We start from the raw sequence: 19,282 nt of genomic DNA, 5'->3' as shown, positions 1-19,282 counted from the left end.
GGAGCATACTTGGGCATGGCCAGTTCTGACCTCAGGAGCATACTTGGGCATGGCCAGTTATGACCTCAGGAGCAGACTTGCGCATGGCCAGTTCTGACCTCAGGAGCAAACTTGGGGATGGCCAGTTCTGACCTCAGGAGTAAACTTGGGCATGGCCAGTTCTGACATCAGGAGCATACATGAACATGGCCAGTTCTGACCTCAGGAGCACACATACGCATGACCAGTTCTGACATCAGGAGCATACTTGGGCATGGCCAGTTCTGACCTCAGGAGCATACTTGGGCATGGACAGTTCGGATCTCAGGAGCATACTTGGGCATGCCCACTTCTGACATCAGGAGCATACTTGGGGATAACCAGTTCTGACCTTAGGAGCACACATAAGCATGACCAGTTCTGACCTCAGGAGCTCACATAGGCATGGACAGTTTCGACCTCAGGAGCATACTTGGGCAAGGCCAGTTCTGACCTCAGGCGCACACATAGGCATGGACAGTTTGGACCTCAGGAGCATACTAGGGCATGACCAGTTCTGACCTCAAGAGCATACTAAGCCATGTCCCGTTCTGACCCTTGGAGACTACTTGAGCATGGCCAGTTCTGACCCCAGGCGCATAATTAAACATGGTCAGTTTTGACATCAGGAGCATACTTGGGCATGGCCAATTCATTCCTCAAGAGCATACTTTGGTATCGCCAGTTCTGACCTCAGATGCACACTTGGACATGGCCAGTCCTGACCTCAGGAGCACACATAGGCATGGACAGTTTGGAACTCAGGAGCATACTTGGGCATGACCAGTTCTGACCGTTGGAGCACTCATAGGCATGGCCAATTCTGACCTCAGGAGCACATTTGGACATGGCCAGTTCTGACCACAGGAGCACACATGAGCATGGCCAGTTCTGACCTCAGGAGCATACTAGAGTATGGCCAGTTCTGACCTCAGGAGCACACATGGGCATGGCCATTTCTGACCTCAGTAGAACACTAAGGCATCGTCAGTTCTGACCTCAGGAGCATACTTTGGCACGGCCAGTTCTGACCTCAGGAGGAGGACACATAGGCATGGCCATTTCTGAACTCAGGAGCATATTTGGGCACGGCCAGTTCTGACCTCAGGAGGAGGACACATAGGCATGGCCATTTCTGAACTCAGAAGCACACTTGATCATGGCCAGTTCTGACCTCAGGAGCACACTTGGGCATTGCCAGTTCTGACCTCAGGAGCATACTTGGGCACGGCCAGTTCTGACCTCAGGAGGACACTTGGGCATCGCCAGTTCATTCCTCAGGAGCATACTTGGGCATGGCCAGTTCATTCCTCAGGATCATACTTGGGCATGGCCAGTTCTGACCTCAGGAGCACACTTGGGCATGACCAGTTTTGACCTCAGAAGCACACTTGGACATGGCCAGTTCTGACCGCAGGAGCATACTTGGGCATGGCCAGTTCTGACATCAGGAGCATACTTGGGCATGGCCTGTTTCAATCCCAGGAGCACACTTGGGCATGGCCAGCTCTGACCTCAGGAGCACACTTGGGCATGGCCAGTTCTGACCTCATGAGCATACTTGAGCATGGCCAGTTCTGACCTCATAAGTATACTTAGGCATGGCCAGTTCTGACCTCAGGAGCACACTTTGGCATGGCCTGTTCTTACCTCAGGAGCACGCTTGGGCATTGCTAGTTCTGACCTCAGGAGCACACACAGGCATGGTCAGTTCCGATCTCAGGAGCACACTTGGGCATGGCCAGTTCTGACCACAGGATCACACTTGGGCATGGCCAGTTCTGACCTCAGGAGCATACTTGGGCATGGCCAGTTCTGACCTCAGGAGCACACTCGGGCCAACAGTTCTAACCTCAGAAGCACACTTGGGAATTGCCAGTTCTGACTTCAGGAGTACACTTGGGCAAGGTCGGTTATTACCTCAGGAGCACACTTGGGCATGGCCAGTTCTGACCTCAGGAGCGCACTTGGGCATGGGCAGTTCTGACCTCAGGACCATACTTGGGCATGACCAGTTCTGACCTTAGGAGCACACATAGGCATGGCCAGTTCTGACCAAAGGAGCACACATAGGCATGCCAGTTCTGACCTCAGGAGCACACTTGGGCATTGCCGGTTCTGACCTCAGGAGCACACTTGGACATGGCCAGTTCTGACCTCAGGAGCACACTTGGACATGACCAGTTGGGCATGGACGGTTCTGACCTCAGGAGCACATTTGGGCATTGCCTGTTCTGACCTCAGGAGCACACTTGGGCATAGCCAGTTCTGACCACAGAAGCACACTTTGGCATGGTCAGTTCTGACCTCAGGAGCACACTTGGGCATGGCCAGTTCTGACATCAGGAGCACACTTGGGCATGACCAGTTCTGGCCTCAGGAGCACACTTGGGCATGGCCAGTTCTGACCTCAGGAGCACACTTGGGCATGGCCAGTTCTGACCTCAAAAGCATACTTGGGCATGGCCAGTTCTGACCTCAGGAGCACACTTGGGCATGGCCAGTTCTGACCACAGAAGCACACTTGGGTATGGCCAGTTCTGACCTCAGGAGCACACTTGGGCATGACCAGTTCTGACCTCAGGAGCATACTTGGGCACGGCCAGTTCTGACCTCAGGAGCATACTTGAGCATGGCCAGTTCTGACATTAGGAGCATAATCCAAACAAATTATGCAGTGGATCATTACCTTGTTACATACCTAAGATCAAATCTCTTGGACTTGGGGTCCAAGAGATTTGAATAATTATTTGATAGTCATTACAAATAGTTTGACCCTTGGTAGGGCCACGTTTTTGACAAAAGGGGCATCACAAACTTAGTCAAGGACCATTAAACAAAGTTATACACCAAACAATAAATAATAAATTCCTGACAATTGAGGTTTCAAAGAAAAAAGACTGCGTTTTTTTTACAAATCTTTTTTAGTTCTGATTTCAACAATTTTGAAAGAGGGTCTCACAAGGATCATTTATGTGACGTTTTGTGAAACTCTGCTCATAGGTTTAGGATGTGATGTAATTTCAATAAAAAGTGAACAGAAGACAGATAAAGCATAATTGATAATAGGTGATTACAAAAATCACTGTGCACAAGTAAGCTGAAATAAAGGTGCATACAAATGTTCTGACACCCATCTAGGTACGTCTTAAACAAATATTTGCTGTCTGTATTGTATGTGTTTTATCTAAATTAAATCAGTGCTGTTGGCATAATAATGTCACAATATAGTTATTCAATTCTGTATCTTTTCTAGGACGTTCACAAAAACATTATTTTTTAAGATTATTGATGATTATAGACAGTTACCGTTGATGCTGGCCTGTGATCAATGACAGACCAGAATTGCTCACACTTGAGAAACTTATGAATTGAGATAGACATGTACTACATATTCACAATTTTACATATCATCTAAATCAATCATATCTTCTTCGATTTAAATGTGTTACATTTAATAAGCTAATCCTTATCTGTGAATGCTGACATCATAGACTTCACCATAGCTGGACAACAATTCTTTTAAAAGAGTTGAATCATGCGAAAATGGGTCTTATCTGATATAAGCCCAACATATCTCTAGCCTAACTTACCCAACCAAACTGTCAAGGCAGGCGCTAACCTGTATTCTAATGAAACCATGAAACCTTGTATGACTTAATAGCAGACAAGGTTACTCCTGACCAGACTGGCGAGTTCCCTAGCTAGTCTAGAGACATGATGCCCAATAAGGCATAACAAACCATTTTGAATGACGCAGGTCATATGCATTTTAAAAAACACATGCTGATTGTTCACTTTCATAATAACATATAGACAAGAATACAAACATATTGTTTAATAAAGGAGATAAGTTTATTAAGTGAGGCTTAAATAACCCTGATCCAAAAAAGAGGGTCTCATTTGTATGCAGAACATTAACACATTTTAACAAACAATTATGGAATAGTATTTATCTGATAAATATTAATACCAACAATAAAGTAATAATAATAATGTTAAAACCTCCCTATTTTGATTTTCAACAAATACAAACAAATAACCATCAAACAAAACTAAAATTACATCATTAAGCAGTTCATGTAAGCTTTGTGAAATACAGATAAGGTTATCCAAAAGGATATTATAGTAATAATGCAAGGGATAACAAGTGTCTCATGATAGTGTACTAGACTTTTTATCAGTTTTGATAGTATAAAGTACATTTATTTTTATGTCAGTGACTGTTTAAAGTTTTCAATTTTATATCTGTATATATAGTAGACAGATTTACTAGTATATGTACACTTAAACCTAAACATCTGTTATGTACAAAACAGGTTATACTTTCAACTAAAGTATTACAGTACAACAGTGAGCCGCGTCGTGGGAAAAGTTTTTTATGTCATATGCAGCCAGTGTAGCTAAAGAACAGCTCGCATATCCACACAGACTGGTTGGGACATACCCTGTCCTCTAATGAGACCATGAAACTTTGCATCAAATACAGCAGACAGAGTGAATATGCTGGTCTGGCGCAGCACTGGCCACATATGGCATATGACCAATTTTTTTTCACACTATGCAGTTATATGTGAAGTTTCATATAGATATGTTTAGTACTCTAGATACACAGGTGCTTGCTTATTTTACTCCAATACAACAGGTGAGTGGTACAGCTCTAGTACTCTAGATACACAGGTGCTTGCTTATTTTACTCCAATACAACAGGTGAGTGGTACAGCTCTAGTACTTTAGATACACAGGTGCTTACTTATTTTACTCCAATACAACAGGTAAGTGGTACAGCTCTAATACTCTAGAAACACAGGTGCTTGCTTATTTTACTCCAATACAACAGGTGAGTGGTACAGCTCTAGTACTCTAGATACACAGGTGCTTGCTTATTTTACTCCAATACAACAGGTGAGTGGTACAGCTCTTGTACTCTAGATACACAGGTGCTTGCTTATTTTACTCCAATACAACAGGTGAGTGGTACAGCTCTAGTACTCTAGATACACAGGTGCTTACTTATTTTACTCCAATACAACAGGTGAGTGGTACAGCTCTAGTACTTTAGATACACAGGTGCTTACTTATTTTACTCCAATACAACAGGTGAGTGGTACAGCTCTAATACTCTAGATACACAGGTGCTTACTTATTTTACTCCAATACAACAGGTGAGTGGTACAGCTCTAATACTCTAGATACACAGGTGCTTACTTATTTTACTCCAATACAACAGGTGAGTGGTACAGCTCTAATACTCTAGATACACAGGTGCTTACTTATTTTACTCCAATACAACAGGTGAGTGGTACAGCTCTAGTACTTTAGATACACAGGTGCTTACTTATTTTACTCCAATACAACAGGTGAGTGGTACAGCTCTAATACTCTAGATACACAGGTGCTTACTTATTTAACTCCAATACAACAGGTGAGTGGTACAGCTCTAATACTCTAGATACACAGGTGCTTACTTATTTTACTCCAATACAACAGGTGAGTGGTACAGCTCTAGAACTCTAGATACACAGGTGCTTACTTATTTTACTCCAATACAACAGGTGAGTGGTACAGCTCTAGTACTCTAGATACACAGGTGCTTGCTTATTTTACTCCAATACAACAGGTGAGTGGTACAGCTCTAATACTCTAGATACACAGGTGCTTGCTTATTTTACTCCAATACAACAGGTGAGTGGTACAGCTCTAATACTCTAGATACACAGGTGCTTACTTATTTTACTCCAATACAACAGGTGAGTGGTACAGCTCTAGTACTCTAGATACACAGGTGCTTGCTTATTTTACTCCAATACAACGGGTGAGTGGTACAGCTCTAATACTCTAGATACACAGGTGCTTACTTATTTTACTCCAATACAACAGGTGAGTGGTACAGCTCTAATACTCTAGATACACAGGTGCTTACTTATTTTACTCCAATACAACAGGTGAGTGGTACAGCTCTAGTACTCTAGATACACAGGTGCTTACTTATTTTACTCCAATACAACAGGTGAGTGGTACAGCTCTAGTACTCTAGATACACAGGTGCTTGCTTATTTTACTCCAATACAACAGGTGAGTAGTACAGCTCTAATACTCTAGATACACAGGTGCTTACTTATTTTACTCCAATACAACAGGTGAGTGGTACAGCTCTAGTACTCTAGATACACAGGTGCTTACTTATTTTACTCCAATACAACAGGTGAGTGGTACAGCTCTAATACTCTAGATACACAGGTGCTTACTTATTTTACTCCAATACAACAGGTGAGTGGTACAGCTCTAATACTCTAGATACACAGGTGCTTACTTATTTTACTCCAATACAACAGGTGAGTGGTACAGCTCTAGTACTCTAGATACACAGGTGCTTGCTTATTTTACTCCAATACAACAGGTGAGTGATACAGCTCTAATACTCTAGATACACAGGTGCTTACTTATTTTACTCCAATACAACAGGTGAGTGATACAGCTCATACTGCTCTTCAAATAGTCCAGCTTATAAAAAACATAATGATAATGGATGTATTGCTAAAAAAATAAATAAGATTTATTGAAAGGTATCTTGTACAGGACATCATATTTGCATGCAATGCCATGATATGAATAGTCAAAATGAACACAAAACAAAAACCTGCATTTATATCACAGAAAGATCAGTATGTTTCATTTTTTCATTAATTTTATTTTGCAAACTCTATGTGACTAGTTTATCAAATTAAATAAAAACTACTTAACAACAGACACAATAAGAACAACTATCAGAAAGAGCTGACAGTAATAAACTATGGTTTAATTACCTTTATATATGAAACAAATATTTATCAATACAAATACACACAGAGAAGAATTAAACCACTAGACTTCAACAAATCACAGCTAAGCTTCATAGTCTACTTTGCCAATGAAAGGTAACTCTTCAACTTGGCAGGTAGAGGAAGTGACATCATGGAAGCCATGATGGATTTACCAGCATGCACCTGCATGAGATGGCGCCTTATTGCATGACGACAGCAGTGCTGTAGGCCCCTAGGCTGCTCCACATAATTCTGCAGCAGAGACTTCAGTGCAAGATTCCTCATAACCTAATGCCAAGGAAAAGTGTAAAATTACTTTTTTTCATGAAGTTTAAAATATACTAACTATTTTGTGTGTGCTACATGTATATCTCTAAAAAATGAACTGATCATCTATTTGAAGGCCTTTGCCTTTTCTCTGTAGGGTCCATTGTCATAAATTTTGAATATTTCTTTATACATGTGGTTGGAAAGACATTGTTGTTTACTAGAAATGTACTGTTTCGCTTGAAAGGTGGATACCACATGAGGCTTGGACAGATGGTGGTACAATTTCATAAACTGGATAGGAGCAGGTAAAAAGATGGATGTAAAACAGTGAACGTTGATCTGCAATTCTTGCATACTGTATAAAGTATATTATATATTTTCTAACTAATTTTGGCTTGGAATGCTTTTTAAGAAAATGCATGGTCATAAGAGTCTCTATGGGCAAAAGTTGGACTTTATTTTTTCTTAAAGTTATTCCTTTCATATTGAATTTGTTAATGAAATCTTTCAGTATAGTGTGGCCTGAACAACAGACCACACCAGCATGTGACCACACCAGCATGTTTTGACCCTCAAAGTGTTCTAAACCTTGCTCAAAAATGCCATGAGCCATATTTCAGTTAAATTCATCTTATTTTCGATCATTAATGGGAATTTTATAAGAAAATTTTGCAGCTAAATGAGAATTTCCTATGCCATACATGCTATTTTGTGCATGTTCTTCATAGCTCTCTGCTTTTAGCAGCATGAATATGACAGTTGATAATAACATTTAATTGGACATTATTATGCGCTCATGAAACAGGAGCAGTATGCAATATGTCAGTAAATGATTGACTTTGAGAACATTAAGTTTTTTTTTCAGTGACAAATAGCAGAACATGATAGCATATTTGTTTCCACCTTGATATTTTTGGGGTAGGTATCCAAGTCTTTCCTGGTGAGCCTGGCCCCAGCCTCCAGCAGCATCCTCAGGCTCTGTTCACGGCAGTTGAAAATGGCCCAGTACAGTGCATGAGTGTCTCTGAAAGAACAATGTATAGTCAAAGTGTAATGCATATGCAATATTAAGATTACCAAACATTAATATATAAAACAAGAGCTGTGTTTGTGAAACACAATTCTAGGTTTTTTTCTGCCAATTTTGAGAAAAGGAGTCTGACCAAATTGGGAATTTTTTATCGACAAAATTGGCCATTTTGGTAATTTTTGCTTCTATGAAACGGCTCATTTGGGATTTTTTTTTAAATTTATCATGCTTAAATAATTCAGTGGTTTAACAAATAAATTTATTTTATTTGTTATTTTGTCTTCTTTATATAAACAGATGCAATATTGGGCATGTTCAACTTTTATTCAAGTACTGCAGTTTTGTTTTTCAGTTACAGTTACACTCTGAGATAAGAACTGAACAGTCAAAACCTTATAGCAGATATTCTTGACAAAAACAAACACTGGTTAGTCACACAAGTTATAAGACACTTCATTCTTAAAAAAAAAAAAAAAAATTGTGGAAATTGGGAATTTTTTGTTTAATTTCGGTTTTGGATCGGGTCCGTTTGCTATGGGAGTGCCTCCGTTTTCCGGAGGCGCAGACAGTGCTGAAAAACTGAATTCCCTCTACTGGGCCGCTTTGAAGCAATATATTAGAAGGATGACCTTGACATTTCACCACTCAAAATGTGAAGCTCCATGAGATACACATGCATGCCAAATATCAAGTTGCTATCTTCAATAATGCAAAAGTTATTGCAAAACGTTAACCAAGGTTAAAGTTTTGGGACAGAATAAATGACAGACAGACAGGCAGGAAGGCAGGCAGGCAGGCAGGCAGGCAGGCAGGCAGGCAGGCAGGCAGGCAGGCAGGCAGGCAGGCAGGCAGGCAGGCAGGCAGGCAGGCAGGCAGGCAGGCAGGCAGGCAGACAGACAGACAGACAGACAGACAGACAGACAGACAGACAGACAGACAGACAGACAGACAGACAGACAGACAGACAGACAGACAGACAGACCAAAAACAATATACCCACGAGCATTCGATCCGGGGGCATACAAAGACTAAGATCTCAAAAAAAGTAAAGTGTACATGTTTTTATTTCAAGAATGACAAAATTTTATATCAAACTGTTTTGTTATCCACTACCTTATCCCAATGAGATATGTGGAGAGAAATGCTCAAACAATGTGATTTTTCAGAGCTAAAGATAAGATACCCATCTATGAAAAAACATAGGTAAAATATCTGAAAATGCATGAATTCAAATTTTAATGAGGTAAAAAATCATGGTAGAATTCAATTTACCAATAAGTTCTATTGAAAATATCTTTGTGTTAGTATTTACACCTGAATTAGGTATGAATTTGTTGAGAAAAAAACCCCTAGAATCAAATCATTATTTGGAGCTCTGTTATTTAAGTAATGATTCTAGATCTTTGTTAAAGAGGTATACTATAGCAAGTTACAAAAAGTTTAAGTAAACAATACAATCCTTGTATTAATAAGTACAATCTATGCACGAGCTAATAGGAAAAAAATTGTAACTGCATCAGGAACTTTGAGGCATTTACTTTTATCATTTAGTAAGCAGATAATAAAGATCCCATCATGTCATTGCCTACCTGAAGTCAGGAATGTCAGGGTCAGCCCCACTGCTTATCAGCAGCTCTGCATTCTCCTCAAACCCAAAATACACACTGGCTGAGAGGGCAGTCTCTCCAAACTTGCTGTCCTGGATGTTCAGCAAGGCTCCGTGCTCTATTACCAGCCTGCACACGCTGACTGAGCTATTCCGAGCTGCCAGTATCAGACATGTGTTCCCATCCTCGTTCAACATGTTCAAGTCAAATTGAAACTGCAGAGCAAACGTCATCATGGCAATGCCAGTTTTGCTAGCCATTACTGCGGCATGCAACAGGCTGCCATTCTGACAGGATATATAAGGGTCAGCGCCATGGTCCACTAGATACTTCGCAATGTTCAAGTTGTCCCCTAAGACAGACATGTAAAGTGCTGTGGACTTGTCAATTGCCTGCGTGTTAATGAATACTTGTCTGCCCCTTATAAGGAGGTCAGAAGTACGTTCTGAGCTACTCAAACCAGGTTTTGAAGTTGGTAGCCTTCTTTCTCTTGCTGATATGTCTTCTAACATCTCCAAGTGTTCCATTTCCCAATCCTTTTCCAATATTTCTGCCTTTTCAATCATAAGCTGTATTACCTCGAGGTGAAACTGGGTCCCATAGAAAGCTGCAATATGCAATGGGGGGTAATGTCTTCTGAACACCTCAATGGGACTACCTTTAGTAAAACTGCACCCTGCAGATATCAACGTCTCCGCCAACATTTTTAGAACTGGGCCTTTGCAATGAAGCAGTACCTGAGCTAAAGGAGTGTTACCTCTTCCATTACGCTTGTTCAGATTTACACCAAACTGAATAAGTAGCTTCACCATGTCTGTATTATGTTGTAGAATAGCTATATGCAGAGGCGAATTAGAGCAGCTACCATATCCTTGATTTATGTCTTCTCCATGTTCAAGAAGAATTCTGGCTAAAAACATGTTGTTGGTTTCTACTGCATGTATCAAAGGAGGGCTAGTAATATATACATCATTCCTTCCATTCATTTGCATGACTTGTTGGACATCTGCTCCATTTTGTAATAAAGCTTTTGAGACATTTACTGATTTGTTCATAGACAACTGCAGCGGAGTTAATTTCTGACAACAAGTTTCATTGACTTTAGCTCCATGTGATATCAAAAGCTTAAGTATCTCTGCGTCATTTAGAATAATAGCCAGAGCGATAGCATTTATATCATTGTCTTTTGTTTTGACATTTGGATCAGCACCATTTTCAAGCATAAGTTTTATGAGGTCTCTGTCGTGAGTACTAACTGCACAAAACAATGGCGTCTCTCCATTATGCTGTGTGTTTATTGGTATACCCAATCGAAACAAAGACTTAAGCAATGTGAAAACCTTTGTTCTACAGCTATTTTCTTGAATCTGTTCAGTGGTCCAAGCATTTGAAAGTCCACATCCAAAGCTTTGGGAATGATTTGTCAAATAATCCAGATAGTGTCTCGCAAGAAGGAAGATAGATAACCCATCATCATCCTGGTATGACTCTTTAACCTGGAGCACTTTCTCAGCCTTGTGTAGGTCTCCATGGAATAAAACCCTGAGCAGTTCACAAGCAGGTTCCATTTGTGTTTTTTCGACACGAGCAGGTTGCCAGATCACTACATTCTTATATGGCCATAAATTATGTGAAAGCTGGTTGCTTGAACACTTTTTCCATGATCTGAAAGTCAGAAATAAAATGTGTGTACCTGTTGCTTTAATTTTTTAACATAACAATTGGAAGCCATGCAGTTACATAGATTGATCATGCTTACAATCCTTCATCATAAGTGTTTGGCAATGATTTTGTATCAATATGAACAAGGGCTGTTTGTAAAACATGCATGCCCCCCATATGGGCTGTCAGTAGTAGTGGCTGCCATTGTGTGAATACGCTTTTTGTCACTGTGACCTTGACCTTTGACCTAGTGACCTAAAAATCAATAGGGGTCATCTGCCAGTCATGATCAATGTACCTATGAAGTTTCATGATCGTAGGCGTAAGCATTCTTGAGTTATCATCCGGAAACCATTTTACTATTTTGAGTCATTGCGACCTTGACCTTTGACCTAGTGACCTGAAAATCAATAGGGGTCATCTGCCAGTCATGATCTATGTTCCTATGAAGTTTCATGATCCTAGGGGTAAGTATTGTTGAGTTATCATCCGGAAACCATTTCACTATTTCGAGTCACTGTGACCTTTGACCTAGTGACCTGAAAATCAAAAGGAGTCATCTGCCAGCCATGATCAATGTACCGATGAAGTTTCATGATCCTAGGCCTAAGCATTTTTGAGTTATCATCCGGAAACCATTTTACTATCGAGTCACTGAGACCTTTTCTTTTGACCTAGTGACCTAAAAATCAATAGGGGCCATCTGCCAGTCATGATCAAAGTACCTATGAAGTTTCATGATCCTAGGCCTAAGCCTTTTTGAGTTATCATCCGGAAACCATCTGGTGGATGGACCGACCGACATGTGCAAAACAATATACCTCTTCTTTGCAGGGGGGCATAAAAATATAATACAATTCCACCAGATGATGCGTCTCTCCACCCTGTCGCTTTGTATCACTAGCAAAAACCACATTTTTATGTACAACTATATAAGCGCCTTATGTACAAGAAGAGCCTTGCTATTGCCCTAGATATTATATCGTTTTGGATTAACAAATATCATCAGTGTAGGGAAAACGGGAAAAGTAATCGATTATTTAAGTATCCAGAATGATCAACATTGTATACAGTAACAATAATTTTTAATAATCAAATTCTCAGCTATTTGCCCCCTAGCATTCAAGAAGAACTTGCAGTGGAAATAGTGTCCGAAAATGAAATTATCCGAATAAATAGCAATGATGAACAAAATATACCAGATCTCTAGTAACATTAATAGAGTGGCCATTCCCGTGTTGTTAGGCATCAATTATTTGTTTTAATAATGAGATTATAACAAACAAGTTTTTGTAGCCTCCAAAATAGTGTCTTATTATCAAAGAATATTGATCCTCATAAAACTATGAACTAAATTGCTACCTTATTGTCACAAATTGCTGTTGTGTAGCCTCTATTCGATAACATACGGGATAGTTATTTTTACCACAATCGGATGATATGTTTACACTTGTTTCTAAGCTGAAATAATTTATATTAATCAAAGTAGCTACTCATCATTTAGATTAACATAACTGAAATGAGTTTATCACTCAGGTAATTATTTTAATTAACTGAAATCGATAATACAAAGCATGTCATTTGATTACAACCTGTGCATCTTGGTAAATGTATCTTTGTTCGGATGGAAGTGTTCGGATAAAATGCCTACATATTTGTTGTTTCTGACAAGAACCCCCACCCTGTCCATTATTAAGCCCGCCCATTTATTTTCCGTACTGTTTAAGATGAGTTAATTATTGTAATAAGGGACATAACGAAATTATGGTGCTTAACATAAAATCAATATTTTTCAGGAGACCTTGTTGCAATAATTCAACTCTAAGCTTTATAGCCCAATGGACTGCTTAGAGTTGCAAAGCTCTCTCTCTTGTCCATGGGTGCAAAATGTTATCAACAATGCAAGGGTTAAGGAACGCTGAAACTGCAAGAACTTATTAAAGTTTACCTATCTTAACCACAAACTCATCCAGGGCCCTCAATCTGTCAAATCCACGGCCGAAATTCAGCCGCATTCCCCCCCTGAAAAGTATACTTTTTTTCCCCCTTTTTTTTATATAGATAGATGTCTCATGATTATTATATCTCAATTCTATTTTAATTTAATCTTGTCAAACATACTAAATTATGAAATAAGCAATGAATATAGTTCAAACATGTACAAATGTAATAATTAGATAGTAAGTAAAAAATCCCCCCAAAAAGGAAAACGCCGCGAAAAATTCCCCCTGCTATGGGTAGCGACCCGCTTCCCCTAAAATGGATTGAGGGCCCTGTCATCCAAATGGTACCATTAAAGCAAGAAATAATTGATTTTATTGACTTAGGTTTTGTTTTGTATGCTGTATCCGCCATATTGGAAAATTGACCCAATATTGGTTAGGTCGCAGTACACCAATATTTTGCACGTCGGGTTATGTGCTCCAGCCTATAAAGTCGATAACGATGTGGTATTCGATACAGAATACACTGTTTCAAATTTTAACATAAACATGTCAGCGAGAAAAGTGTGTTGAAACATCGTCGTGTTTTTATAGGGTGCATTCAAAGGATAACATCCGTAGGTTGCCATTCAGGTAAATTTAACATGTTTATGAAGTTTATTCATTGTTTTCCTCAATTTGTCTCGAACGCCGTCTGTTTAGTGAAGGGCACGGATATGCTGCGCAGAACTGCACCCATGTTTATGAAGGGATGCATATGGACTGCCAGAGCCGCCATAGCAAAATTTATCAAAGGCTCTGGGAGTCCGTTTATATGTACTACAGGAGACCCAGTGTGTTTTTTTTCACCATTTTGGGAATGGGGCCGGGTCCCTTTGAATTGGGAAAATTGGGAGGTCACGGGTTTTATCCCACTGTTGAGCTGTTCTTAAGACCTCCCCCCAAAGCACCAAGTACTTGTTCAAGGCCAAGGCTCAAGAGCATTTCAATAAGCCTGAGGCTTTCGATGCAATCAAGCTAAAATAAATAAATAGGTTTAAACTTAATACTGCAATTATCAGCCGAATTTTACTTTGCCATTGTTGAGATTTCATTCATCAATTTAGAAGATTTTAGAGCCATAATTGGGACATATTCCTAAGTGTATAAATTATCATCTTCTAGTCACACTATTCCTTAAATCATGGTTTGACATTCAGCTTCATTGCCCAATTTTTAAAACAATGCAAAAATATGTTGGAAAAAAGCATATAAAACCTACTCACCCTTATGAATTATCCATGAAATTTCAAAATATCTGGACCTCAGCGCCACCTGGGAAGTAGCATTGACTAATTTATAATTCATCGCAAAGAAGAGTTGAAGCCCATAATTAATGGCCGTGTTACTGTATTTCCAAGTGAACAAATAAAAGAAGCACTAAAATTGAACATTTCAAGCAAATTAAAGGAAATATAAAATAATATTTACATTTGTTTTTGCAAGTAAGTACAAAGCAATTACATAAGATCCATAATTACAGTGCTCACTCTGGCCTTCAGAAAATAATAGCCATATTTTTTTTCCTTAAAAAAATAATAGCCAAAACATATGCGGACTTTTCCGCAAAACGGTACTGAAGGCAAAAAGAAAGAAAAAACCATGAATCTCATTTTATCTATGTTTTTTTAAATGTATATCTATTGATTTAAGTTATAATATATATATATACTCAAAAACAAGCATAATATCAGTGTGTCATTTTCTTATAAAATATTATCATGGCTTTACAATAAAGAATAAAATCAATGTTGTGGGTGTGACTTAACAAACCAGATCTCAGCTACAGTTACATACACATAAGAATTAAGGGCAGAGGCCCCAACCCACCCAGAGCACTAATTATACTATTTTTTATAGTTTTTCCAATTGCAATTTTTGGTGAATACTCGAAATATTATAAACCACACCTTCCGTATCACCGCATGTGTATTCGTCATTCTATTTTTGCTGTTATGAACTTCGAAAATAAATCATAATGGACGAAAAAAATACAGTATCCGAAAAAGGTAATCCGAAAAATTGTACGCGTTTTGCACATGAAATATGCATAATATAAAATATTAATATGCATAATCTAAAATGTGCATATCGTTCGACTACTTTATCTCTTAATACGGCGTTTGCCATCGGCCGCAATATTGTAGGCAGAGGCCAATATCAATTGTAAATGATTTATTCCAAAAATAACACTTTCGCAATGCCGATCATGTTTACATCAATTAACGTCACAGCGCGTGAGTTAAAATACACCACCTTAGTGTAATTCCAAACACGTGTTTCGTTAAAATTAGCTGACCATAGCATATGCCGGGTCCCTTTGAATTGGGAAAACCAGGTTACCTGGTTAAAAATTGGAATCATTATGTTAAAGCAGACGACAAACAGCGGTAATTACGGGGATAATTAGTTGATGGCGATTAAATAATTATTTCATCAAGCAATGTTCAACGTAATCTAATTGCAGAAAAAACGGCGTGCAAAACAAAACCAGCCAACAATATTAGCGGCGATTTTCAATAATGACGATAAAATAATAATTGGCGAAAAATTAACAAAGATCTAACAGTTACCGATAATTGGTAAAGCACAGGGAGATTAAAGACGTTTTTTCCGAAATATATCACTGCTGTCGGACACTGATTGAGAAAAATGCTCTAGGCCACAATGTCGCAGAAGTTATTGACGCGTGTATGACAATACACAGGGTCGAGTGTGTACACAGGTAATCTCGTTATCGATTTTTCCTGCTTGATGGCCCGATTTGCAGGCGTTTCGCAATCGCAGGACAACATTTAGTGGCAATTTGTTTTTTATGTAGGCGGATAAAATAATCGCCATTTTTTCTAGACAATTTTAAGAAATAATAGCCAGTTGGATAAAATAATCGCCATTGGCGATAATGTCTGGCAGCAGCGTGAGCACTGATAATTACCAATCTGAAGATTTCACTACACTAATTTTCCCAATGTTTTTTTTTTCATAATTTTACCCCTTGGGTGCGGCACCGATACTTTTGCAAAAAAACAAAATAGGGTATTTATTGCAATCAGTGTTTTTTTTCTTTTCACCATTTTGAGAATGGGGCCGGGTCCCTTTGAATTAAGGAAATGTGCAGCGTTTTGACTTAAATTGGGAAATTAGTGTTTTTTCAGTTTTGCTAAAAAATGCTTCAAATTGAGAATAGAAGTGTTTTTAGAATTATTTTACTATGGTTGAACTTATATTGCTGGATGGGAGATGAACAAAATGTTATCTAAAAAAATTATTATTTTTTTGGAAACCTTCAATTGGGAATATTAAGGTCCCATTTGGGAAAAATATATACTTTTTTCCATTTGGAATGGGGCCGAATACCAGACATGATTTTTAACAAAAAAAAACCCACAGGCCATTTGTTATAACTTTAAAATTAATATAACAATATATAATATGACATATTTTTCAGAGCTGAATTTGCCTTGGACAAGAACAAAAAGAAGAGGAAACGTGAACTTGCAGATGAACAAAAGCAAGAAATTAAGGAAGCATTTGATCTGTTTGACACAGATAAGGACCGTGCCATAGACTATCATGAACTAAAGGTATTTCTTAACTATCTGTATTTTTTTCTCTGTTCTACACGGTCACCTATATTTCTTTTACATTATAGCTGCTCGGTAACATACTTGCAAGGTTGTCAAAATAACACAGGTCAGAATGCAATAACTGCTAATATTGATAATTTATTTCAGTAACTTGTCAATAAAGAGTTGAGTTTCAACCCATATGTGTAACGATTTTCCTAGAGATTTGACTATTTTTAAAGGTTGCTATGCGAGCTCTTGGGTTTGACGTGAAGAAGACGGATGTTCTCAAGGTACTCAGAGATTATGATCGTGAAGGAACTGGCAAAATAACATTTGAAGACTTCAATGAAGTCAGTAAGTACAACCTTTGTTACATCATACAAAAATGTACGTTCTAAACTGAAACCATGAATTAAGAAAGTTTCCCAGATTGCTTTCAATTTTTTAGCTCATCTATTTTTTGAAAAAAAATTATGAGCTATTGTCATCACCTTGGCGTCGGCGTCGGTGTCGTTAAGTTTTGCGTTTAGGTACACTTTTCTCACAAAGTATCAATGCTATTGCATTCAAACTTGGTACACTTACTAACTATCATGAGGGGACTGGACAGGCAAAGTTAGATAATTCTGGTTTGCATTTTGACAGAATTATGTGCCCTTTTTATACTTAGAAAATTGAAAATTTTAGTTAAGTTTTGTGTTTAGGTCCATTTTATTCCTTAAGTATCAAAGCTATTGCTTTCATACTTGCAAAACTTACTAACTATGATAAGGGGACTGTGCAGGCAAAGTTATGTAACTCTGACTGGCATTTTGACAGAATTATATGCCCTTTTTATACTTAAACAATTGAAAATTTGGTTAAGTTTTGTGTTTAGGTCCACTTTTTTCCTAAAGTATCAAAGCCATTGCTTTCATACTTGCAACACTTACAAACTTTCATAAGGGGACTGTGCAGGCAAAGTTATGTAACTCTGACTGGCATTTTGACAGAATTATGTGCCCTTTTTATACTTAGAAAATTGAAAATTTGGTTAAGTTTTGTGTTTAGGTCCACTTTTTTCCTAAAGTTTCAAAGCCATTGCTTTCATACTTGCAACACTTACTAACTATCGTAAGGGGACTGTGCAGGCAAAGTTATGTTACTCTGACTGGCATTTTGACGGAATTTTGGGCCCTTTATACTTGAAAGTTTGGTTAAGTTTTGTGTTTTGGTCCACTTTACCCATAATGTATCATAGATATTGCTTTCATACTTGGATCACTCACAAACTATCATAAGATGACAGTAAAGGACAAGTTGCATAACTCTGATTGTCATTTTTACCGAATTATGGCCCTTTTTTGACTTAGTAACTTTGAATATATGGTTACTTATTGTGTTTAGATTCACTTTAATTCTAAAGTATCAAGGCTTTTGCTTTTAAACTTTAAATACTTTCATGCTTTCATGAGGGTACTGTACCTGGCAAGTTGAATTTTACCTTGACCTTTGAATGACCTTGACTCTCAAGGTCAAATTAATAAATTTTGCTAAAATTGCCATAACTTCTTTATTTATGATTAGATTCGATTGATACTTTGACAAAACAACTCTTACCTGACATACCACAATTGACTCCGTCCAAACCATCCCCCACGCCCCTCCCCAATCCCCCCCCTCAATCCCCCCATTATTTTTTTTCATTAAAGATCGTCTAATAAATGACCACCACACCCTCACACTATACAACCCCCCCCCACCCCCACCCCCCCAAATTTTTTTTTATGCCCCCGGTAGCGGTATATAGCAGTTGAACTGTCCGTCAGTATGTCAGTCAGTCTGTCTGTCAGTCCGAAAAAAACTTAAACATTGGCCATAACTTTTTAGCTCACCTGATTGCTCAGGTGAGCTTTGTGACCGGTCTTTATCCGTCCGTCCCTCCGTCCGTCCGTTAACATTTGCTCATAAACACTCTAGAGGCCACATTTCTTGTCTCATCTTCATGAAACTTGGTCAGAAGCTTTGTCCCAATGAAATCTCGACTGAGTTTGAAACTGGGTTGTGCCGGGTCAAAAACTAGGTCACTAGGTCAAAAAAAAGAAAAAACCTTGTAAACACTGTAGAAGTCACATTTTATGCCCAATCTTCATGTAACTTTGTCAAAATGTTTGTCTTAATGATATCTTGGTTGAGTTCAAAAGTTGTTACGATCTGTTAAAAAACATGGCCGCCAGTGGGCGGGGCAGTTTTCCATATTTGGCTTTAGAGAAACCTTGTATACACTCTAGAAGTCACAATTTTTGCCCAATCATCATGAAAGTTGGTCAAAACATTGAGTCAATGATGTCTCAGACGAGTT

At 38.7% G+C, this 19,282-nt stretch overlaps 2 protein-coding genes across 7 annotated transcripts in view; one reads left to right on the top strand and one right to left on the bottom strand.

Annotated features, from left to right (window-relative positions):
* Window positions 1-3,851: 3,851 nt before the first annotated feature.
* On the bottom strand, window positions 3,852-14,685 carry LOC127841049 (ankyrin repeat and KH domain-containing protein 1-like). Of its 2 annotated transcripts, none has more exons than XM_052369565.1 (4): window positions 14,599-14,685; window positions 9,711-11,393; window positions 7,995-8,115; window positions 3,852-7,109 (listed from the first exon to the last, which is right to left on the bottom strand). In XM_052369565.1, exons 2-4 carry the CDS (start codon window positions 11,294-11,296, stop codon window positions 6,918-6,920), a joined length of 1,899 nt encoding a protein of 632 aa, XP_052225525.1. In that variant the 5' UTR covers window positions 11,297-11,393; window positions 14,599-14,685; the 3' UTR covers window positions 3,852-6,917. The 2 variants fall into 2 exon arrangements, with proteins under 2 accessions (XP_052225525.1, XP_052225524.1); XM_052369564.1 differs by lacking the exon at window positions 14,599-14,685 and adding an exon at window positions 12,590-12,753.
* The window catches only part of LOC127841056 (centrin-3), a 21,186-nt gene continuing 14,675 nt past the window's right edge, over window positions 12,772-19,282 (top strand). For 2 of the 5 annotated variants that reach the window (XM_052369580.1, XM_052369581.1), the window contains exons 1-3: window positions 12,772-12,926; window positions 16,821-16,956; window positions 17,181-17,295. In XM_052369580.1, the coding sequence (XP_052225540.1) occupies window positions 12,910-12,926; window positions 16,821-16,956; window positions 17,181-17,295 (268 nt within the window). In that variant the 5' untranslated portion in view covers window positions 12,772-12,909. Of the gene's footprint in view, window positions 12,927-15,619; window positions 15,763-16,820; window positions 16,957-17,180; window positions 17,296-19,282 lie in introns of those variants that run through there. The other 3 variants (XR_008030691.1, XM_052369579.1, XM_052369578.1) reach the window with 2 other exon arrangements.

Source organism: Dreissena polymorpha, chromosome 8, assembly GCF_020536995.1.
Source record: "Dreissena polymorpha isolate Duluth1 chromosome 8, UMN_Dpol_1.0, whole genome shotgun sequence".
NCBI classification, from domain to species: Eukaryota; Metazoa; Mollusca; class Bivalvia; order Myida; family Dreissenidae; genus Dreissena; species Dreissena polymorpha.
This window is presented reverse-complemented; position numbering and strand designations above follow the sequence as displayed.

What these genes read in the sequence shown, in the direction of transcription:
- LOC127841049 (XM_052369565.1), bottom strand. Translation starts at nt 11,296, where the DNA reads ATGGAACCTGCTTGTGAACTGCTCAGGGTTTTATTCCATGGAGACCTA. An exon ending in CCTGACATTCCTGACTTCAG is followed by an intron (nt 8,116 to 9,710) that starts GTAGGCAATGAC and finishes TTGTTCTTTCAG; the next exon opens with AGACACTCATGCACTGTACT. An exon ending in CCTACCCCAAAAATATCAAG is followed by an intron (nt 7,110 to 7,994) that starts GTGGAAACAAAT and finishes CCTTGGCATTAG; the next exon opens with GTTATGAGGAATCTTGCACT.